This window comes from Struthio camelus, chromosome 2 (genome assembly GCF_040807025.1).
Source record: "Struthio camelus isolate bStrCam1 chromosome 2, bStrCam1.hap1, whole genome shotgun sequence".
Classification (NCBI taxonomy): Eukaryota; Metazoa; Chordata; class Aves; order Struthioniformes; family Struthionidae; genus Struthio; species Struthio camelus.
Genome location: NC_090943.1, coordinates 34,642,055 through 34,666,457, shown reverse-complemented (window position 1 = coordinate 34,666,457; position 24,403 = coordinate 34,642,055). Strand labels below are relative to the sequence as shown.

The following is a 24,403-nucleotide window of genomic DNA, read 5'->3' as shown; positions in this document are numbered from 1 at the left end:
TCCAGTAAAGGGGGCCTATTTTCATTTTAGGGGCCTAAAATCCTTGATTCCCCAAATAGTTAACGTTTGCTTTCACATTGCCTGAAATATGCTTTCCTTCCTGTTTAAGAAATGTTAACATATCAAAAGCCTATGAAGTTCACTCTTAGGGAGATCTTACTTACTATCAGAAAAACAAACAAGCGAAAAAGACGTGTAAGTTTAAAAAGAATAAGTTGCCGTATAGCCCTCAGTCCTTCTGTTATGTAGATTGCGAAGTGTTGATGCCTCTCGTGTTTTCTGAGAGCAGAGTTATAAGAAATTTTTCTGTCTTTTAAAGTTATTCTACACCTCTAAAAAACCTTTTTTACATTATGTTTCTTCTTTAAGCTCCATATTTATGCATGCTCTAGTCCCTTTATAATAGGGTAAAATGTCTTTCTATCCATAATCCTCACAATCTTTGTACTTCTGATTTGAGTGTGGATTATTAACACACATGCCATTTTTCTCATCTGACCTACCCTGACTAGTCTGTGGACTGAAGTTTTGTTGTACGAAGGTATTTGTTTTCAGCTTTTAGTAAATGCTGTTTGAAGTTCTTCTCTAACTAAAATCTTTGTCTTCTCTAGTAGTATTTTGTATTTCTTACCGCTCCGCTAAAATAGCATTAGCTAGTTTAGTTGAGCTTTTCAGTAACAGCGATAGAAGAGATGAGCCCTAAGCTAAGCCAAATGGTATAGCGTTTCCTTGGCGTTCCTGTTCACCGTTTCGATATTAAATTTCTGCTGATTTGTCTTTATTGGGAAGTAATGTTTTAACTTGAAATTGTTTTCATTTTTAAAACTGTTGCGGCCCTAAGTGGTCTTGAACAATGAACATTCTCTCTAGTGGCTAGTGTGTAAGGTATGATTCTTCCGTGAACCAAATCCAAACTCATTTTGCTTCAGCATTAGATTACTCCTCAAAATACAGCGTCAGAAAAGAATGTAATGGTGTGGATTCTTTATAAGAGGCTCTCTTTTCCTCAAAGACAGTCTTTTTTTGTTTGTTTATATTTAAGGTTAAGTTAAATGTTCAAATGCTTGATTTTAAAGAAATCGATTATAACTCAGAGCACCAAAAATGTAGCTGAAAATAATGTGAAGAATGCACCTGACCTTAAATTAAAATATAAGATTTGAGGCAGATACATTTGTCCAGTTGCTGCTTGTTATACATAGTAGCGAATATATATGATAAAACCTTCACGTTAAGGAGATCTGATTATGTAAGTCTCATGGATGATTAATTACTTTTCTGCTGTTTTTTTTTATTTGCCTGCATGCAGGCAGGTTTAAAACTTAGGATTAGACTTGCCTTTGAAAGTCTCTATTTTCCATAACTTTCATGTCAGAAATATACTAAATGTTGTAACGCACTGCTTCTGTAAGCTACGTATCACCTGCAGGTCTGTATTAAATTAATGTTGAATAAAGGTAGAGCCTTCTCAAAGAGTTAATTGAAATGCCATTTGCAACAAAAATGGTAGATGCCATCTAAGAGAACTGTGGAATGTCTAGCTGTTATCCTAATTGTCATCTCATACGTCTCATCCAAAAGGCAAGGAGATTTTTCTGTTCCTGTAGGCTGGGTGCGTTATTGACAAAACGGTGTAAGATAAGTTGGGGCACTTTCTTGTATCCTTGTCAAATTTGAACGATCAATGTTCCAAGTCCTAGTTGCATGTTTGATCCCTGACTATTAATCTCTGAATCCGCTTTTTGAGTCAGTGAGTCATATGCTATGGTACAGATTGGATGCAGACTTGAAAATCTTCTATGTCCTGTCCAGTCATGAAAGTTTCTCTGGCCTATGCCTGCAAGTATATGATTTAGGAAATTGTGGCACACTCCAAATGAAGCATTCTTCACGTTTGCCAGCTGTCTAGAATAGTTTTGACAAAGGACTTCAGAATAACTATTTGTGCAGCAAATCAAAACGGAAGTCTTTTCTGTGACTAAGTGTACTTGCTTATGGAGCCTGGGCTTGCTTGTATTCAGTGCTTTGTCCTAATGGAGCACATATGCCCCATGTTCTTCAAATCAGTGATTCCTACTAGCTTAAAAGGAAGTAAGTAGGAATCAAACTTAACAATAACAAAAAAAAAGTGTTCATTTTTCCTGACTAATGATTTAACACTGGTGGAGCGTTTATCAGACTAATATTGTGTATAAAGTGTCAGTTAAACAGGACCGTTTTTTCGTGTAAGTTAGGTGCTTCCTTTAAGTCCATCTTCTAAAATTATATGTGGAATTGTGGACTTAAAACTGATAATGCTTGCAAAATGAGAGCTACAGTGAAGGAATTGTCAGTTGTTATAGCTCCGTTGAATTAAGAGCACTTACTCTAAGTTTTAGAAATGATGAAATGAAATTATACTGCGCATGCATAAACCTCTCACGTGTGGTCTGACCTCACAGGTAGCTCTGCTTTGAGCAGGAGATTGGATAAGATGACCTCTTGAGGTCCACTCTATCCTGAATCCTAAAAACTTATGAATATTCAGATTTTTACCAGCAAAGTTTAGAAAAATTCCCTGTGTCCTCCCCCGCCCAGTACATTTTCCAAATATAGCTTTATGCATGCAGCCTTCAGACATAAGGAGTGGGTTGGTGAGTTTTTTGACAATTTTCTTGGGAGGGGTTAACTGTGCTGTGTTTAATGTAAACATGTGATCATTCCGTTCTGTATTGTCTTGGTATATTTGATACTGTCAAGGCAAAAAATTTGCAAATTTATTACTGTATAATTGGAGTATTGTTGGAGTATCGATCAACTTTCATACTAAGAAAGTTAACTTTCAACAATTCCCATGTCTTGAAAGTTAAAAATATACGTAATTTTACACTACAATGAAAATACTCCCTGTGTTGTGATACAGAATTGGTTAGGTGGAAGGAGAAATGTTTTCTGTCTTTCAGTATTTGACTCCTGTTTTGAGGTGTACTGTTAAGTGATTTAAATGAGAGATGCTGGTAAAAACTTAGAACAGTAGAATCAAAACACTTGATATTCAGTTTATAATTTTTCCCTTATGGTTTCAGGCAGGTCTGCTTGTTTCCAGTATAGTTACAATTTTTCTGTCTATTTCAAAGAATAACACACTTTGAAATTCTTTGAACAACAGTGTAGGTTACTGGGCTTTCATTTCTCAAAAGATAAAGGGGTTTATTGCAGATTCCTTTTAAGTTTGCAAGAAGGAACCGGTTTAGTCCGCTCAGAGTAGCACTGATAAAGTATGTTTCTTTTCAGTATGTCACTTACCAAAGGCTTGCTTTAGTGAAGTCATTCCTGGACTTAACTGCTTTGAGTTGCAGGTCTTTCTAGGCAATAAACTTCATTTATGCCCCCTCCCCACCAGTACTTTTTAAGCACTTGTCTGTCAAGCAGTGATGGTGGCAAAGAGTAATTTCTCTACTGTGATATATAATAGCCTGAGATGGATAAAGAAACTGAGATAAAAATGAAAAATTACCTGCCAGAGGCAGCACAGGGAGTTCATAATTAAGTATGGAATTGTAACTTGCAAACTATCCTGTGCTGCTCTTACCTCCAGTGCCATTTTGCTGCTATTTTGTTTTATTGTCTTTTGATCTGGTATTTTAGTAAACCTCCTTCTTTACAGCAAGGAAGAAGTAGTTTTCCAGGTTAGTTCCTCATCTTTATTAACTATATACTGAGCGATATGGATATTGCATCTGATATACAGTATAAAATAAAATCGTAAGCAAAATGTTGCAGTATAAACTTCTTACTGGAAATATACAAGTACCACAAACATGCAAAGTTAAATTTTCTAATCTCTTTCAAGTGCATAGAAGAAATGAAACGTGAAGCCAGACCTATTAAGATTGACAGAAGACTGACAGGTGCAAATATAATTGATGAACCTTTGCAACAGGTAAGTTTTAACAAGGACCGTTTAATTTATTTTTATTTTTGCAGGTATTGGGTGATAGCATGTATTATCTAAGTAATTTTGAGCCAGCTAGAGGTTGGGAAATAGTCTCACAGTTGAGAGTGAGAAGTGAAGAAAGTTGAAGGATTGACCAGGATATTCGAGAAAATTTTAGTCCGTTTTCTGTGCGTTAGTGTCAAAGCAGAGCAGTGGTGAATACGTGTAGACCAATATGTAAAAGAGTTTTCAGTATGTGAGTTGCAGAGTCTCGTTTCCTATTTCATGCTGGGTAGGAGAGTATCATTTACTACATGAACGTTTTAGCAAGACTGCTATTGCATTTTGAGGCAGAAAAGCTCTTTTATATTTTGTCAAGTAGTATTTTATGCATTGGTTGATCTTCCCCCTCCCCCCCCTTTTCAATTTTCAGGTGATCCAATTTTCCCTGAGAGATTATGTCCAGTATTGGTATTATACATTAAGTGATGATGAATCCTTTCTTCTGGAAATCAGGAAGGCTCTTCAATATGCACTTGTTCAGTTTTCTGCCAGGTAAGATTATTTGTATTTGCTTCAATACACTGGTTAAGCAAGTGGAGAAGTAACTGGATTGTACTGTAACAGAGAAATGATTTAAAATTATCTATTGACATAGTTCACTGTATCTTACAGAAAGATCATATAAAATTTGAAGATAAATAGTCTAAGAGCACTGTATTTTTTTGCTGATCCCATAAGGAATAAAAGGAGATGATGTTGTTAGTCATGGTCTTTTCAGAGTGGTCCTTCCAAAATTTTGTAACGTCCAAATTCACTTAATAGCAATTTTCCTGGAATTTAAGCGTTGAATTGCATGGATCGTCACCTTTTTTTATTCAGTTCTCTTTCATATAAACAGCAGTGCTAGTCCAAAGGTCGTCAGTCTGAAAGCCTCAGTTAAATGTGTATCAGTTCAGATAACTTTTAAAAGTGGTCTTCCTCTTCTGTATGCAATAGCACTGCAATATTTTCAGTGATGATAGCAGTCTTGGGAAGGAAAGAGTACATCATATTTATTTATTTATTTATAGGGTTATTTGATTCAGGACAAGCATATAGTTTGTTTGTCTGTATCTTTCTTTTGGTGGTTAATCAAGTAGCAGGAAGACAGGGACCATGTCTAGCAAGTTCTGTATCTTCTTTACAGTGGCTGATTTGTCAGCCCCGTGTCATTATATCCCAATGCTTATTTGTTAAGTAAAGATTTCAAGTATTCATCTTACTGTGGTGACTGATCTCTTCTGTCTTCAGAAGAGGCTGTGAGTCACTTCAGTGTAGTACACTGTTGAGCAGTTTTTGAGGTGTTGTCCCTTCCCACTGTTAACCTGAAAATACATGCCCGTGTGCCTTTCCAGCAGGAAGGGTCGAAGATGGACAGCTAGGTTTAACGCTAGGAAAAATCAATGGTATTAAAATCCTATTGTCTGTGAAATAATGGAAATCCTAGGAAACAGAGTGTTGGAAATACTGAAAACTAGGCTAAACGAAATGCATGACAGTGTATTACAGAAAACAATCCTGTGCTTGCGTGAAAGGGACCTGGCTGCTCAACTCCAGCGTTTCTGTCTGTGCTGTGAAATTACTGAATTGGACAGGCAGCATAAAGTGTTGTTTTTGTGTCAAAGCAGATCAAGTTATAGCCAACTTTGTTATATACTTTTTTTTCCCTACAGTATTATAGCTCTGCAATAATAACCACCAACCACTCTTGCGTACTTTCTGCCTCTAGAAATCAGATCAGTCTCACAAGGCTACTGCAGTTGGTTGTGATTCTTGAAAGCAGTTGATCCAGTTTATAATGCCTACAGTTTGATATAGCGGTAGCATTCTCCAATCAGTTCCATAATCTCTAATCTCATTTATCCTGCAGCTTTCGGGAGACAATGAATAGGGCAGAGTTATTTTTTCCCCCCCCCGACCCGAGTTACTTATTTGCAGGAGTTATGTAAGCCTGCCACCTAGTGTTCACACATGATGTATTGGCTGTGTGGATGGCGGATCTTAATTATTGATGGTTTTGTTTAACTGCTCTCCAAGGCAACTTGATTTTTGCTTACCACAAGTAGATTTGCATTAGGCTTCCCCCTTTTCCAGAGTTCCTTATCCTTTCTTTTTGAGGGAGGAAAGAGCAGGTGAGACAGAATGAGGCAGAAATCAGTTACACTAATCACAAAAAAAGAAGTTGCTGTAGAAGGATCCTGGTGTAACAAAGCAGGTATCTGAGAGAGAGTAAGAACTGAAATGATTCAGATAATGGAATACTTAGCACAGAGTAAAAGCCATCCTTAACACCTAGCTTACTAACACTCTAAGGGAAAAGCACCTTTTGTTTTGACTGGTAAGATGTGGACATCCCAGGAATATCTCTGCATCTTTCTCAGACCACTGATGAAATGATTTTTATGCAACAGCAACTATTTTCTGATGCTTCTCTATGCGCGTTGTCAATTTAGACATTCATACTAACTAGCTTTCACGTAAGCCATGGAATCAATTATTTGTAATATCAGGTTGCTTGTAATTTCAAGTAAAATGTGTGTTTCCTTGTATATACTGCAAAATTAGAAGAAAATGATTTTATGTACCTCTGCAAATGATAGATGCTATGGCTGGAAAAGACCTGGAGAGTCATTTAGTTTTAGGTTGTAGATGCTTATGGACAGTGTATTTCAGATTTTTTCACAAATATTTGGCAATATCATGAGTCAGTACACTGTTCCAAGTATTAACGTTGACTTTAAAGTAATTCAAGCATAAATATTAGTGTATAGATATGACTGCTATTTTACAGTGGTTTTTTTTTATTTTCAGTAAGTAGGCAATTAAGAGGCTGTTTGCTTTATCTCTCCATGTTTACTATTGCTGTGGTTCTTGGTAGGGAGGAAGGAGAAGTAAAATTTGTAATAGTCCTTTGCATTAAGGATAAAAGAATTTATTTTCATGGACACCTTTTTCTCCTAGGTCAAAGGAAACAGACTGGCAGCCTTATTTCACTACACGACTTGTTGATGACTTTGGCACTCATCTTCGAGTTTTCAGAAAAGCTCAACAAAGAATAGTGGAGAAAGGTGATAAGATGAAAGGTAATGTAATGACTTTAGAACTTCTTACTTTGACTCTGAGTAGGCAGATGTCTTACCTATATGAAAAATAGTTAGCTTTATTTTATAATTCAAATTTACTCCCAAGTTTCTGATCCTTACAGGATTTTGTTTTTATTTTCTTTTATATAGACCAAGCTGAGGAACTTGTAGATACATTCTTTGAGGTTGAAGTTGAAATGGAAAAAGAAGTCTGTCGTGACCTTGTCTGTACTTCTCCCAAAGATGAAGAAGGTGTCTCAATCTTATCTTCTCAGGTTATTTTAGTATAGTAGACTGAGTAAAAATAGTAACAATTGTCTTAAAATGGAATGTACTCAAATCTTAGCAGGTGACTTTAAAAGCATGATTATCTATAATATACACATATTTCCTCTTTATGCACATTAATATTATAACGAGGTGTACACATATGTAGCTATTCCTCTTTTCATTAGAAGAATTTTAAGGTAGAAATATGTCTTCTACATATTGGTGGAGGATGTGGATTCTTTCTTTCTTTTTTTTTTTTTTTTTGTTGTGAATCTGTCATCTTTATCACTACTCCGTAGTCTTCATTAAGCAGTTTTCATTAAGTGAATCGGTTTATTTTGTAGGGCAAAAACTTGAAGGAGAAGAAGAACTGTATATGTTAAATAAGGAAAATAAGTTGGTATTTGGTTCTTGGAATTCAACCTCTTTGGTTTGTATTTGGGTTTTATATCAGTGCTGCTTATATTAAGGTGAACGGGGTAGCTGTGAGGCTTGAAATATGATACATACTCCTGTTTATTTGAATTTCGTTTTAGAGATTTATCTGTTGATTTTACGTTATCAGGTAAGGTGTGAAATAATGTAATATAAAATTGTGCTGAGGGGCTTTTTGTTTGTTTTTCTCCCTCCCTAGGATTCCTAAGGGATCTGTGTGAGGTTTTATTGTATATATTGCTACCTCCTGGAGACTTCCAGAACAAGATCATGCGATACTTTGTCAGGGTAAATACAGACTCTGAAAGTCATGCTATAAAAAATTTTTAGATCTGAGATGCTCACGTAAATTGGTCTAATTTAATATTAGATTATTTTTAATGCAGTGTAATCTTGAAAAATATTTGTTAGTGCAGAAATATTTGTGTAAGATGTCTCTGAAGTTTATTCTGGTGCTAGCAATGTTAGCATAGGATGATTCAGTGGCTTTTGTTTCTTCTGAGATATTAACATCTTTTAATGTTAAGTGGAAGAGAATATGTTAGTGACCATTGAATGATATCTGTAATTACAGATATTTAGAATTTTTTTCAGCCTCTGTGTCGTGATTTTATTTTTTTGAATTGTTGTAGTTCTGTTAGCTTTGTGAATAAATATATAAAGACATGATAGTTCTACTATATTTTATTTTTCAGGAAATCCTCTCCCGAGGAATTCTTCTTCCATTAATAAACCAGCTCAGTGATCCTGATTATATTAATCAGTATGTCATATGGATGGTAAGACTTACAGAGTTTTGGTATTTCCAGAATTCATTTTACTTGTGTTCCCTGTAATCATGGCAGGTAGATGTATAGTAGAAATGTTACCAATGTAATATTGATGAAATAGTAAACTTATGGCTGCTGTTCATAATTTTTTTAATATTATCTGTATTACCTGTACTGTGTATTGTGGTGCTTTGGCAAATAAATGACTGAAAGTGTAAAGTTGAGTCCTCTGACTTCTACTGTAGCTCTTCAAGATGTATGGTGATAACCTTGAAGTTTTTCTTGGCTCTTCTTCCCTCACCCCCATGTACTTTAAAGCTTAAAAAGCCTCCAAAATAGCAGATAAGACTTTCTGCTTCTGTGAAGGAATCTTGTTTTTTTAGGAATATATGTAGTAACTCTTCATAACTTAATTGAACGGGAAGAAACAAAATCTTTACTTCAATATTTCTCTAATACAGTTGGAAAAAAATCTGCTTTAAAGTCATAATATATAGTAAAATTAACATAAATAGAACATTTACATTTTAATTTATGTTATTGTCTGATTTGCAGCGAAAATTAAAACTTATTATTATAGTTTATTATCACATCTAGGTCATAGGGAGAGGAAAAAAAGCAGCCTAATTCAAGTTATTTCTACTTTTCCTCATGTATTTCACTCTCTTAACATTATACATTCAAGAACTATGCTGAAAACCCTTTGGGATTTCAGAGTCAAAAATTCTTAAGTACGAAATAAAATACATGCTTATGTTTGCATTGTGCCTCTACTGTTTTACATAAATGTTTGCACACTGCTTTTCTACAGGAACCTAGCTTTAAAATGAAAAATGACTAGTGCTCACTCATATGGACCCAGCCATATGAGTTTTTGTTTACCTTTTCCTCCTACGCATCTTCTTTATTTGTAGCTTGGCCTCATTCTGTATTTACTGAGCACTGCCCCCAGATGCATCCAAAGATAGAATTCTGAAGTTTTCATAAAGCTTTTTGTTGTGATGGTGATTTCCTGAATATTAATTTTCTTAATTCCTTCCTGAGATGAGGAGGTGAATGTGCTGGGAGAGAGATAAGAGAGAATAAATGCTTTCAAAAATTTAATACAAGTCTTGTGAAATTAAGATTGTTGCAGAAATTAAGGTCAGAAGTGGAGCAAACTGAAATAAATTCTGTTTCTTACAGGACCTTTTGACGTAAAATCAGGTTCAAACCAGAAACTATAGTTCCTGAAAATGGGAAGTTTAATTCAATGTTTCCAGGCCTGCTGTAGTTGATATTAATTCCCTTGCAGTAAAACGTAAAACTCAAATATAAAATTAGGAGTTCATCAAAACTTGAGAATTTCACAGAGAGAGAGAGACGTTTTTACATTTTTAAAGCTCCTACTGTTACTTCTTAAATGGATTTCTGTGAAGGTTTTCCATTAAACTTGGTCAAAAGTATGCACTATTCTCTGTTCAGCTTGCAACTCATACCTTTGCACTTCTGCAGTACAGGCCAAGTGTTGTTTTTGCATATGCAAGTGAGCATTTATGAAAGATGCGGGTGCAGTGAGTTTTGCTTTGGATGGTAAAGGCAGCATCAGGACTCACCACTCTGGAGCTGTGTACACGTGCTGTAAAGCTGCCAACCTTCCCGTGATCCCCGTATTGCATTCACAACACAGTTTCCGGCAATCTCAATAGCAAGGCAATCTTTTAAAGATGTTCTCTTTCGCTAACAGAAATCCCTTTGAGTCCCTACAGCAGATTTGTTCTGTGACAGTGCTGGGACAACAATCCTGGGGAAAAATAGCATATCTTGAAATAGTTTAAGGGTGTGTACAAGGGCATCTGAGTTAGGGTTTCAGAGGTGATACTAAATTTTCTAATTAGGTTATGATTACATTGTAGAATGTTTTAGTTCTTTCAGTAATTCTATATCTTAAAAATCCATTACATAAGGAACACAGGCTTGCAAGGGAACCTTAGCAAAGCTGAAACCTTTTCAGGGGTCTTACTGGTTTTTACCTACTTGACTAGAAGGTGGATAGTAGCAGTAGGAGCTTGATGGGTTTTGGACAGACCTACATAAAGGAGGATGACATGCGTTTCAGGTAGCTTTGTAGTAGTATTTGTTGAAAACAACGATAGTGTAAAATTGGTTTTGGCTATGTGCATGCTTCCTCTTTCTCGATCCATTTCTTCTGCAAAGCTTGATCCTTTTGCCCAGTTCTTTCCAACTTATCCTTATCTTACCCAATTTTGTTGTTGTTTTCTTTTTTCTTTCTTTTGTTTTCCTACTTTTATTTCATTCTTCACTAAAGTTTTCATTTCAAATCACTTTCCATACTTCTATTTAAATGCTTATCATCCATCTAAGTGCTTGTGGGCTTTGTACAAGCCTTCCCTAGCCTCCTTTGCAAGAACTTGTAATATTTTTGTACAGCCACTCCACTTTCTGTGGCTCCTGTTGCCTTGCCCAGATCTTCCCAGAGGGTGATTGACTTCAGTTTTCAGGCTTCATTTTGCTCCTCCCAGTTTCAATATTTTTGTCTGTCATGTTTCCCTGACTGTCTGAGCTGGATGCCTTCTTCCTTTATGTTACATGGGCACGGCAAGAAGACGAAGATCTCTGATGAGATTTCCCTTCCTCTGTACGTTTTCCGAGACTTCACACAGCCTGTTATAGGTGTTTTGACCTAAAGTAGGTTCAGTGCAGAGCATACATCAAGAACAAGCTTTAGCAAGCATTTACTATGCAAACATTGTCCAGATTCATGTACATAAGGAAGGAAAAATACCACTTATTTGTGAGAATTTATCAAGAATAAGTCTTTGAGACAAAATAATGCAAGAAAAGGCTGTTAGTATTTAGTTTAAAGAAAATTCAGGCTCTTTTTCCATAGTTTTGTTTCATAGGGAATAGCTGAATAGTATTGGCTGAAGTGTCATAAACTAAAAAACAAAGAAGAGAACTTGAGGTAAATGCACAGTGTGTAAAATTTCAATCCCAAGCAACTGAAAATCACATTTTATTGTGGGACGTATTAGTTAGCTTTACGGGTGGGACTGATAGTTCTAGCTGTTCAGAAACTAAGCGCTTTTGTTCGTAGAGAAAGCAGTTCTTACGAGTCTTAATTTTTCAGAATAACGATGTCTAGTTTCTAGGTGAGATTTTTTTTTTGATCTTTACTATTTCTACATTGGAAAAAGTTAGCCAGACTACCAAGATTCAAGTTTCTACACTATTTAACGGGAAGACTTTAATTTAACACTGTTTTGAGCAGAAAGTTGGAGTAAATGTCCTCCAGAGTTCACTTCCAACTAAAATTAATTTATAATGATATTGAAAGAGCTTTATTCTTTGAATTGAGAAAGAGCAGTTAGGTCTCTGGATAATCACCCAATTTTTCCAGATTATCATCTAGATAATCATCTCCTAAAACTGGTCATGGTCATGGAAGAACAGGGGAACAAGTACTTGAGGTTTGAGATCCCAATATATAGTGCAGGAAAGAATCGTGTGGGAGTGGTGACTGTAACTTGGGAAGAGCCTGTTTGATTTTGGCAGCCAGGACTGCTTTGAGGGAGGGTATGAGTCCACTGACCCTTAGAACTGGAGGGTGCAAATACGTATGGCTGGCAGATGTCCTGTTTCATTTGTCTTTAGGACTTCTGTAAATTTTGCACTTTTTTAAAGTTTATCTAGTTTTGTAATATACAAGTAGCCGCAAAAGAAAGGTTTAGGAGCATCAGGATTTCTTTTACAGACTTCTTGAGGCAAAATACGACTTTCTTGAGGCAATTCATTTGCTCTGTAAATGTTTTCAATGAATTTTGACGTTGAATTTCAGCATGAAAATTTGTTTTCTTCCTCCTATATCAACTGATCTAATAAAATACTGCCTTTAGTTTTACTTGAGATTTTCATATAAATATACATACTAGTAAAATATGCTGAACATTACAGTTTTTTTATAAAGATTGATGAGGACCATAGCAACTTTTATAATATATCATTATTATTATTAATCTTTATGTCTGAAGTGAAAACTAATATCTGCTCTTAATCTGGATTTGCATGCAAGATAAATACTGTAGCGATGTCACGGTCCGATCTCTAATTCTTTTGAATGGGAAATCTTGGAAAGTTAATTTGTTTAGATGTATTTTAAAAAAATGAAAATTTGGAAGGTTAAACCCTTGCACAAATCCTTCATGTTAAGGTGAATATCAAAGCTAAATTTTGAACTATATTTTCAAAGTGCCACTTTGCAATGCTCTGTCATTTCATGAAAAATAGTATTATGTGCTTTTCTGTGTTTTGCATTATTCACACAGTAAATTGTCTGTATGTTTCAGATTCGTGATTCCAACTGTAACTATGAGGCCTTTATGAATATTATTAAACTAAGTGACAATATAGGTGAGTTGGAAGCAGTGAAAGATAAAGCAAGCGAAGAACTGCAATATCTTCGATCTCTAGATACAGCAGGAGACGGTTAGTACTGCATCATTTTACAAAAAAATAGAATGGGTTTAGCAGCGTCATCTCTGAAGAACGTTCCAGCAACTCAGAAAATAAAAACTCTTTGATACAGGACAGTATGAAATATTTTATTAATTAAATTATATATGCAGAGTTCAAATTTGGATCTTCTTATGTACTTAAAAGGCAGGTGTGGTGTGTGTGGTTTTTTTGTTTACTGTCTCTATTTTTTTTGTGTAGCACTTCCCTAGTACCTGTCATTTTTCTTGTACAGACTAATTGGCTAGATAAATTTATACTTCCACTAAATGGAAAGTTGCCTGACTGATGATTCTGAATTTCAGTACTTTGTGTTAAGGGCTGGTCAGTTAACAGACTGAATTCAAAAGGCGAGAAAGAAAAATATTTCTTCATGTTCACTTCATCAGTACAGTATGTAGACTTAAAAACTTCACTTCAAAGTTGACACATTTTATTCATTCTGTTACACTTTTCATTTGACATTCTTAGAGTATTGCAGGACAAAGTTTATTTGCTACCCTATCTCTTTTTAATCCTCTTGTTTTTGTTTTCAGATATCAACACTATAAAAAATCAAATAAACAGTTTGTTATATGTTGTTAAAGTATGTGATTCAAGAATACAGAGGTTGCAGTCAGGAAAAGTAAGTATTTTAGAATGATTCTGGTTGTCAAAGAGTGAAATTGTGAGCGACTTAGTAGCTCAGTCTAGCTTTTTAACTATTGCATTGAAATGCACGACTTGAAGTATGCAGGTTATCTGGGTACGCTATATCATTGAAGTTACTCTTCTGTATTTGTAGTTTTACTATGGGAAAAATATTCTAAAGGTTCATATGTCTAGAGATTTTTATCTTTTGATTTCTAGCTTTAGGAATTCAGATATGTCAATACATTTTAAATGGTTTTTACTGTTTCAAAATAAGAGTTGAACTGAGATGTTCTGTAGCTGATGAATGAAGTATCTTTGTGTTTTACACCTGGATTCAGTTCTTTCTTTGCCACTACTGTGTGTACCTTTCGTACCTCAAGTTTACTTTTTGGCAGAGTTCTCTTTTTCTTGTTGATAAAGGTACCACTTACTGGTTATTCACAGTATTTTGCGCTGCCTTGCAATCTCTGTGTGTTGCATTTTGTCGAATGCGTTTGCCTCTACTTCACAAAAAGCCTAAGGCAGATTGGATGTTAGATTTAAGAACCTTGTGTGTGTGATTTGTTTTTGTGATTAGTTTTATTTGGGGAGGAGGCAGAGAGAAACATAAAAATTCAGTATTTTTGACTTTACTTAGTTTCTTGACTCTCTTAATTTGACCTGGATGTGACTGTGAGATAATATAATCTTGTGCATATTGGCTGTTAAAGTATTTAAAGCGTTGTGTGACTGGATCCTTCAGCATTACTCTAATACCAAGAAACATCATATTAATAGAACAAAGTTGGAGAGAGCTGAATTTAAGTTGTGGTGACCTGAACCCCATCAAATTCTGAAATTAGTTCGTCTCATTAATGCATTTTCGTGCTTCTCTCACGGTTGGTGAGAGATTTGTGTTTAATTTGACATGTATATAACTGCAAGAAAGGCAGTGTTAAAAGTCAGCTTTCCAGATAGCAGAGGTAATCCATACTGAAGATGTAGTTATGAGAAGATAACTTTACAGTCTTGGTTTTCACTTATTTGTGATTGTGAAAGTAGTTAAGCTGCTTTTCTTATCAATAATGTGAATTTTTTTTCTCATGACTGCCTTGCGGTAAGCAAAATTTTTAAAAGCTAACTTAAAATACCCTATGAACACACTATTTTACAGGAAATAGATACTGTGAAACTGGCAGCAAACTTTGGAAAACTTTGCACAGTCCCTCTGGACCATATTCTGGTAGACAATGTTGCACTACAATTTTTTATGGGTACGTGTTACTTTACCTAATTTGTTGTTTGTTTTCATAAAGCATAAGATAACCCACAGGACTGTATACTTCAAATTGCTAAATATAAGTATCTGTCGAGAGCTAAATATATATAAGCTCCTTGCCAGGCGGAACCAATACTTTTTTGCATGAGCCCACTGAGCTGTTCAGAAGATCATATACTTCTGAAAGGTTGTAGCAAGTTTGCTTCAGTATTCATTCCTCTGTAAAACTAATCTTGCAGGGTTTCTTGGCCTGTCAGTTAACAAGTTTGTTGCATTTAGAACAGAATCATTTCAAGAATTACTTAGAATTTCATAACTGGAACGACTCTGAAACTTAATTACCATTGTTGTTTGATCTGACTTTTGCTAGCCTGGTACAAGCTAAGACTGTAGATGTTAGATTTAAGTTTTGAAGATTGCAAGGCTACCAAAGATTCCTTAGTTGAGAACCTAAAATACAGCAATAATCTTATGTACCATTTTAGGTTTATCATATTATCAGCAGATTGATAGATGGATTATAGGTCAGGTAATTTAATATTTCCTAATGCTTTGTTCTTTTCTGTAAGTAAATTGTGCTGTTGATGATCATTACCGAGAATATTGAACAGCTTTGTTGCTGCTTATAGCCTTTCTAATACAGTAGATGCATGTGACTTGTTAGAATTCCAGCTGAACTTCCTCTCAACTCATATCGTGCTGCACAAGCCTGTATCCACACAATAATGATTATTATTCGGTTTTGACTGAATCATTAAGATTAACTGCCTAGTTCTAGACTGTACTCCAAATGTTGTTTACTGGTTATCAACAAATTATGTATATAGTCCTTGATTTTTCTGAGCCTAGCTGACAACTGTTCTAGTCAATGCCGTACTTAATGTTCAATATGTGGTCAGATCCTGGAGTTCCGTATTTAGTTGCCATCTCAGAGAATTCTTACTCTAAGATGTGCACTAGCAATTATATTTGTGAGGTGGATGTTTTTTATTTTTTGTAGATTACATGCAGCAAACTGGTGGCCAAGCACATCTGTTTTTCTGGATGACAGTGGAAGGATACAGGGTTACAGCACAGCAGCAGCTGGAGGTATTGCAAAGCCGGCAAAAAGATGGAAAGCATCAGACTAATCAAACCAAAGGTCTATTAAGAGCAGCTGCAGTTGGAGTTTATGAGCAATATCTATCAGAGAAGGTAGGAATAACTTATTTCTGAGTTGTTTAAACGTACTCTTTCTATGAATAGTTATCTGTTAGTTATGGCTACATTAATATGAAATGGATTTGATGTAGCCCAGGTTGTTTATGAATTGTCATTTAAGCTATTACCTGCGTGTCTCCTGTCTCCTTACATCAAGCAGCGAGAAAATGATTTCTTTCCGTTGTTTCTTTTTAAAAGACTTGTGTTGGCAGTAACTGTCCTATCAAATGCATTGGATGCAATCTTCAAAAATTGATTTTCTATTTATAGAAGAAAAACTGAAAAAAACCCATGGAGACAAAATAAGCAATTACTTCCCTCTGTGTTCTCCTTCCCCCCTTCCCTTCCTTTCGCCCTTCCCTCCTCTGTCTGTTTAAGAGGAAAAGTTTGCTACAAAATGCAACCCAGTGTTTGTGTAAAACTGGTTTAAAGTTGAATTTTCAAATGAAATAACTTCCTGTGCATCTACAACTGTCTATATAAATTGCTTAAGTATAACCCTGTTAGGTGTCCTTTGACAAGCTAAACTTGAATATTTCCAGTAGTCTTGTAATAACAGTTTACGTTTAAGTGGAAGAAAACACTTCTCAACTTGTATTAACAAAGCATCATTATTCTGAATCTGTGTATGCATAGAAACCACCTCTCCGCTTGCACAAAAGCTTTGTTCAACAAATTACCCCTTAAGTCTGTTGTAATGTTTCCTTTTCTGCATTATTTCCTCCACTTTTGGTTTTTCACCTCAATAGTATGTTGACTTGATCTTTATACTGTCTGAAGCTTGCTCTGCTGGATTTTCTGCTGGATTTTCAGCTGACTGGACCCTAGCCAGTTCAAAGTCGGAAAGCACCTAATCCCAGAGTTATTGCAAAGCTGATAAACTCAGCCTCTCAGCTGTGCTTAATAGCTCGAGTGGGCTTCATTGGATCTGGTTCAGTGCTGGCTCCTGTGTCTAGTACAGAATATTGAGAAGGGATGTGAACTCGGGCCTGCCTAAAAGAATGTCTAACAGGTAGTAGTTTGAGATTTGCCATACCAAGGGATGACTGGGAATCTGACAGCTGGTTAGTATGCTGTCGCTTGTGGTAGCTGTAGTAGGGTCTGTGTGAAAAACTGTTGTGATTACAGTTCCTGGTAATCTCTGCAGAACTTGACAGAATTGACAGTTGTTTAGTCTTTCCTCAGACACTTTGGGACTTCATCCATTTACTTTCTAATTGGCTTCTTCATTTCTGAGTTTAGATATTACTACTTGTGAATAAATAAATAACTTGTTTTCAAGCCTGAGTAAATCTAGCTTGGATGCTCACTCTAGTGAGCATAATGTTTTAAAGGTGGTTCTTAGTATTTAATCCCAGAATTTCTGAATTTGAACACATACCCTTTGCATCTCACTGCAGTTCTTTCTGGCTTCTTTGTGTATTCTAGACAGTTCTGAGGCTAGAAATACCTATCAAGAAGAAACTGAGTTTGCTTGCAGAATTGTGGAATTATTTGTTGGATTTTATTTGTGAAAATAGAAGCTTTTTTGTTCTTACGCTGCAAAAGTTGATTTAGATCTCTATGGCAGGCATCTCCAAGAGTTAATATTGATGACAACTTAGTAGCAAAACTGGCAGAAACACTGAACCATGAGGATCCAACACCTGAAATCTTTGATGACATTCAGAGAAAGGTATACTCTATTCATCCTGTATTTCTGAGGAATTGTTAAGGCTGTTAAACTTCACTGTAGCCGTTGCAAAGGAGGAGGGAATTCACATGTCTGAAATCTCAAACTTATTTTACCATTTTTCTATTTTATAAAAATCATATTTTAAATTGCTAACTTTTGCTTAGCCAGGTAGCCCATGATTTTAAAAACCACGGGTGGAAGCAGAAGGTGTCCAATATGAAATTAGTCATGAAGCAGAACTAAAATTGTGGGATTACTGTTTTTTTATGCACCAACCTAAGAAAACACGTTTATGTAGAGTAACAGCTGAGTGGTATAATATTAGTCTGTTTTGAGCTCTCTTTTTGAAAGCTAGGCGTAAGCATGTTTTTAAATTCAATATGGTATCTCTACCAAGGAGTTAAAATAGCCACAAAAATACTAAACTCATATGAAAAATACAAAGCGTTGTCTCTTTCTCTTCAAAGAAACTTAGCAAAACTCAGATTTTTGACTGTTCTATTTCAATGTATTTCTGCAGGCCTACACAGTGTGGCTCTCAGAAGCAGCACGTACCAGAGACAGAACTGTAATTTTAGTACTTGTGTACATAGATTTTTGTCACTCTGATATAAGTATTTTTAAATAGGAATGAGAGAATGATTAATATTCCATTAGCAAATTACATATGCAATCTAAGAGAGATTTTTAAAAAAAATCAGGTATCTAACTTAATGTTCTCATATACTTTAAAAGTTAGTGATACAAGCTGTAAAACTTAAAATCAGTCTGTACTTGAGAGATGTGTTTAGGCCTAATGAAAACACCTTGTAAAATTTACATTTCATAAAGCAGGTTACAAGGGCCTTGTATGTGATTTCATTATACTGAAGAGAGCATAAAATTCTCATGTGTTTTAATAGAAATTGGCTTCCTCAGACCTGCATGAAGGTTTTTTCCATTCTTATCAGATGATAGCACTTGTTATATTTCCTTGTTCAGTGTTCCATTAACAATTCTCACCATTAAAATAAGTTAGCCTGAATATCCAAAATGTATATGGATTAGTTTCCACTACGTATAAATATATATGTATATTTTCTTGTGTGTGTGTGTGTATCTTTTTAACAGTACTTGATAGGAATCAATTGGTGAAGATCTGTTTTCTTAAGGCAATTTTCTAAGGGTTTAAAAATCTCACACAGTGTATATTCTCCCTTTTAAAATCCCTACGTACTTAAATTGCCAGTTGCCTTTGTGATAAACCTGGTTTGTGTAACTAGTTAAGTAAGTAGTTGCGTGATTGGACGTGATGATATGGAAAAAAAGAAGATAGTAGTATAGCCTATACAGTGGGCTCACTGCTTTCCTGCTACGTAGACACCTTGGTGGTGTGGCTAAATCTTTGTGATGTAGGATTTAACTGTAATGGCTGAACTGGAAATTTTCAGAAATGTGGTGTAGTGTGTGATGTCTTCCCTTCCTTCTTTTCCTTCTTCTCACCTCCCTCCCGAAGTGTCTTAATCTACATTTATAGTTTATCAGCAAAGAAGGACTCTGAGGAATAAGCTTTGTGAAATGGTAATGGCTAAATATAGTTATAGTGCAGTTGGGATAAGAGGAGAGGAAGGAAACATTTACACTTAACATGCTACTTGCCTTGCTATCCATACATACTCCCTCTGGTAAGAATGATGTTTTCTGAGATTCTGTTATACTTTTAATGGAAATGTAATGGGAACTGATTGTGTTAAGGTTAAGCCTGCATTGAAATTTTACGCAGTCAGAGTAGGATTTAAGGAAAACCCATACACAAGGAATAGAACGCCCTGATATATGTCGATCAAGTAAAATTTATGAAAACTAGTATGATTGATTAAAAAGTTACTGGATATTCTTAAGGTTAGTATTTTTTATTTCAATAAGGTGTATGACTTGATGCTGCGAGATGAAAGATTCTACCCTTCATTCAAACAGAATGTATTGTATGTGCGTATGTTAGCTGAGCTGGATATGCTGAAGGATCCTAGCTTCAGAGGATCAGATGACGGTGAAGGAGGTGAGCTACTTATCTGTAAGGGGTTTTTTTTTACACCATTCTTTTTTCTGCTTTAATATAAAAATGAGGAAATTGTACATATCCTTTCTGAGAAATCAGATGAAGTTCCTGTAGTATCTCTGATTTTTAATATTAGTGTATCCTATTTCTACTTTTTAATAAATTGTTTTGAAAATCAGATGCCTTTTTCCCTAATAAGTTTATCATCTTCATGTAATTTTTTTTTTTGTTGTTAAGTCTCAGTCACACGTGTGTGGCTAAAATAAGTATGTGATTTGGTCACTTGCATTTCTTTCAAAATATTGAGTTGCTTCAACTTACTGGGTTGTTTTAATACATAACTATTCAGCATCTAAAAATAGTCATCTAAAAGTATGTAGGGTATTTGATTTTTAAAGCTCTTTGGAAAACTGAAAACCTGGGAACTCATTTTCAGTTATGAATTGAGATTACAACTTCAATATGTTGTTTCTCGGTCCTGTGTAGATCTAGGGGGCCTTGACTTCTGAAATGTTCATTTTTGTACATTTTTTTCCCATGTTTCCCATTGCATTCCTTGAAATAGGGTTTTTTTTTTTTTTAATAGTTTACCTTCCTTTGTGTGCTTCCCAATAGCATAGTGCCTAGAGAGTAATTTTAACATAGCTCCCTTTCCGCACAGAATTACATCTTTTTTTTTAAAGCCCTTAAGGTACAGTTTTGAATAAACTGAAGGCTATTTCTGAAAAGAGAAATAACTGAAAATGGAAGGAGGAATGCATACTTTACTACCCTCTAGTGGTATACTTTGTCTGAAAAATCATAAGAATTAGAATTGTAAAGACAGCTTTGATCTTCTCACTTGTATTTCTTTTTAATATTAATTTATTCACTCCACCATATTCTTTTACTTATGAAATGGTCCTATTGATGGAGCGATCTCCGATGGCTCTGCAAAACCTAAATTAGTATATACAGTGTTCAATAGCACTTTTTCCATCTGCATGTTCATTCTCATATTCTTAAATCCTTCTACCTAACTATTGCATCTTGTTCTTTTTTGTTTAGTGGTTTTAGCCTCTTATTGACCAGCTTTTGTGAATATAATGTTTTCATGTGCTAGTTGTGCTCCATAAGTTTTAATTTGTTCACTGAACAATTTTCAGTCTTCTAAATTCTTTTAAAGAAATCAAAGGGAGTTCTGCAAAAATTTTCATGATTTTACCTGGGTCAGATACAGGTCAGGTCATTTCCCATTTAACATCCCTGAGTGTGTAAATCTAACAAAATCATTAACAAATATTGGATGCCACTAAAAGCATTTTATTCTATTTAGGTAGGTAACGTACTGTTAGAGCGAATAGGAATAAAAGTCGGTCTGTCCCTTATCTGTCAGTCAGAGAGCATGAGCATTCAGTTCATGTTTTTTCTAGAGACGGAATATCAAAAGATTCTGAAGTCTTTGAGATTTAAGCAAACTTTAACGTGGAAGGGACTAAAAAAGAATGCAGGGGATGCCTGATGCTATTTCAGAATGTACTGCTGGTGTTGGGTGTTTACCAGCTTTTGGTTTGCTGCTGGCAAGCTTAAGTGCAGAATGTACAACTCAAGCTACTATTTGTAGCTGTTTTTTGTCTTAGTGTGGTGGAAGTAACAGAAATAGTAGCTTCATTACAGTTGGTGAATGTTAGTGGGGCTCTTCCTTTCTACGTATATGTTACTGAGGAGGGGGAAGAGGAGAGTTTTTTTTGGTTTTGTTTTTTGAGGGGTTGTACAGGAATTTACTGTACACTGTGTGTGTATCGTCTTCCTTGTGGGTTTTTGTTTGTTTGTTGTTTGGTTTTATCTTGTTTAAATTATACTGCCATGCTGTTTTTGAGATGTTTTGATTCTAGTATGTGGAAGAAACCAGATCCTTCCAGGGACCTGGACAGGTGTCCTCAGTCTATCAGATTTTCTTAAAAGCCGTTATGCCTTCTGAAGTAGTGTGATGCATGCTGCCGTTGTGTGCGTAGTGGCTAAGGACACACACGGCGTTCTTTTTAAACAAATTTTTTAGTATTCTTGTGTTAAATTAAATTATTACTTGTGTGATGCTGTTGTATACCTCATGTGGGAGTTCAGGTAATTATAGTAACCTGTCCTTTTGTCCCTGTCTGTTCCTGCACTCTCAAGTCTGAGCTTTTATTCTTACAAATGGGTTTGGGTGGAAGGGCTAGCTACAGTTCTGTTGAATAAAATTACAGTAATAGCTTTCATTTTCAAAATTAGTTTAATAGAAGAACATTGTAATATTCAGGCTGAAGACAACTTTTTAAATTTCTGTTTTCTAGCAAAGCGAGTAAACATGAGATCATTCCAAACGTTTTTTTTTTCCCCTGTAGTTAGTCCCAAGAAGTCAGCAAGTCTAAAATCATTCTTCTCTATAACTGAAGTACAGATCTAATTGAAGTCTTTTAACTGTTAAGATGACTCTTAACAAAGCAATTTAATGTGATAATATGAGCTTAAAATAAAACTAAATGCTCTCTGGAGTATTTATTTCTAAGCTACATGTGCTTACACACATTTTCATTTGTTTTTATTGGAAGGTTGAAGTGCTTGGACGTTGCACACGACACTTGTTCAATGCCACAGTTGTCTGATTTTTCCATAATGTTTTGTCTTTGCAGTTTTTTTTTCCTTGTGTATGGCCTAACTTCAGAGAAAATCTAACTCATTTTTCCTTTTCCTCCTTCTTCACTGCTCCCAGAATCCTTTAATGGATCTCCTACTGGCAGCATAAATCTGGTAAGAGCTTTGTTGTTGGCAGGGTTTTTTTTTTTTTTCCCGATAGTAGAGAAAGTGTTGTAAAGTAGTTTGAATTGTGTATGTGTTAAGGGGTTTACTGCATTACAGTTTAATTTCAGATAAAAGCTACCTTGCTGTTAAATCAAACTGCAACAAACCTCAGATATCAATTAAGTTATAAGATAAACCTGTCCCTTTTCCACCTCTCCATGTATTTCATGAAATATTTGCATTCTTTTCCTGTGAGAAACTATGCATTCAGCTACAATGAATTGATTTATGCAAACAGCACTTTCCTATCAAATGTTCTTTTTTTAAAATAGGCATGAATTAGGGGTTAGGTGGTAATAGGTGAAAAAAATCCTTTGAAATCTCAAATAATTAAGTTCAAATAAACTCTAAAATGAACAATTTAACTACATTTTTGTAGTTTTTACACATAGGACTTGGTTAGGAAACATGGAAAAAGTCTGGATTTTGTGTATTCAGAATATGCGTTTTCATTTATAACCGTATCACTTTCAAATTCACGTTGTGGTATAAATTTTTTAAGCAGTTCTTGACTATTTAAGTTTGTCAGGCCCCTTTCTTTATTACTTACATGAATCTAAAAACGTGATAACATGCCTATACACATACTGCCTGGTTTCAAAAGTGTGAAAGTAGTTGTATACTTTTCACTTGTCTTCTTTCAAATGTTTTTTCCCTCATAGATTTTTGTTAGGTTTAGAGTGTTTTAAACCGAAAATCAAATCATAGTCATTTAAAGAGGAAAAACTGGACACGTATTAGATCTGTTTCCTCCCCTTCCTCCCGCATGTTTCTTAAAACTGCATGAAACGGAGCCACGAGACAGGCAAGGTTCAATTTTACCTCAGAGAGAATTGTCATAGGTCTTGTGCCTTTAGAAAGGTATGAGATTGGTGGGCAGTTTCTGACTTACGTGCTTCAAAAAACAATTCCAGGTCATTCTAGGAGGATTCTGCAGCTCCTTAGGAGCTCCAGTGCATTAGTTAGATTGCCTTGCTCTGCGGGCAAACAAATACAATTCATTCCATAAAGGAATGCATTTAACATAAATGTAAGCATGCTCTTGTAGGGTTTTGTGGGTGTGTTTTTGTTTTTTTTGAGGGCTCGGCTGTTGTACTGTATTGTTTCCTATTGTGTACTATATTGTTTTCCTGTTGTTTACATTTTGCAATATGAAGGAAAGGATGTAAATAAATGTTTAACCGATGCAACTTACATAAAATCCTTTTAGATGCAGAAAAGCTTACTTTAGCTAATTTTTTAAATAAGTTTATATATAACAATAATAACATTTCACAAAAGAGCTTTTTAAAATTGACTACGGTTTTAAAAAAGATATTTCAAATATTTCTTTAAAAAATTCTGACATATCAAAGTATTTTATGGGTAGGGATTTGTCTTTGCTGTAGGTAATTTGGTTAGTTTTTATCTACTACTAATTTAATGCGACCCTTCCAAACTAAGTTAGAAAGTCTTAAAGTGTTTATGAAACACTGTTGCAATACTGACAGGTATTTGCACAGGACACTTCAAAGTCTTATTTTTATTCTGAAAAGTATATTTATAGAATACTGCATGTATTATTTTTGTAGAGAGTGGAGGACATTTTAGCAGAAATGTATAATAAATGTCTGTTTATGCAGAAGAACTTTTGCTTTCTGTAGTCTGTATTGTTCTGTGCTGTTCAGGGTTTTCAGTGCTTTTACAGGTGTCTGAATATTGGCAAATTAGCTTTTCCTGGCTGAGCTCCATGTCAAGAGTAAATGTCTGTG

General features: G+C 35.1%; 1 protein-coding gene across 1 annotated transcript in view; it reads left to right on the top strand.

Annotated features, from left to right (window-relative positions):
- Nucleotides 1–24,403, top strand: part of SNX13 (sorting nexin 13) — a 79,777-nt gene that overhangs the window by 32,781 nt on the left and 22,593 nt on the right. Inside the window, 13 exon segments of the mRNA XM_068935044.1 lie at nucleotides 3,833–3,922; nucleotides 4,350–4,471; nucleotides 6,920–7,041; nucleotides 7,192–7,293; nucleotides 7,946–8,034; nucleotides 8,442–8,525; nucleotides 12,863–13,001; nucleotides 13,565–13,653; nucleotides 14,815–14,914; nucleotides 15,920–16,113; nucleotides 17,690–17,794; nucleotides 19,700–19,832; nucleotides 22,564–22,601. Of these exon segments, the coding sequence (XP_068791145.1) occupies nucleotides 3,833–3,922; nucleotides 4,350–4,471; nucleotides 6,920–7,041; nucleotides 7,192–7,293; nucleotides 7,946–8,034; nucleotides 8,442–8,525; nucleotides 12,863–13,001; nucleotides 13,565–13,653; nucleotides 14,815–14,914; nucleotides 15,920–16,113; nucleotides 17,690–17,794; nucleotides 19,700–19,832; nucleotides 22,564–22,601 (1,407 nt within the window).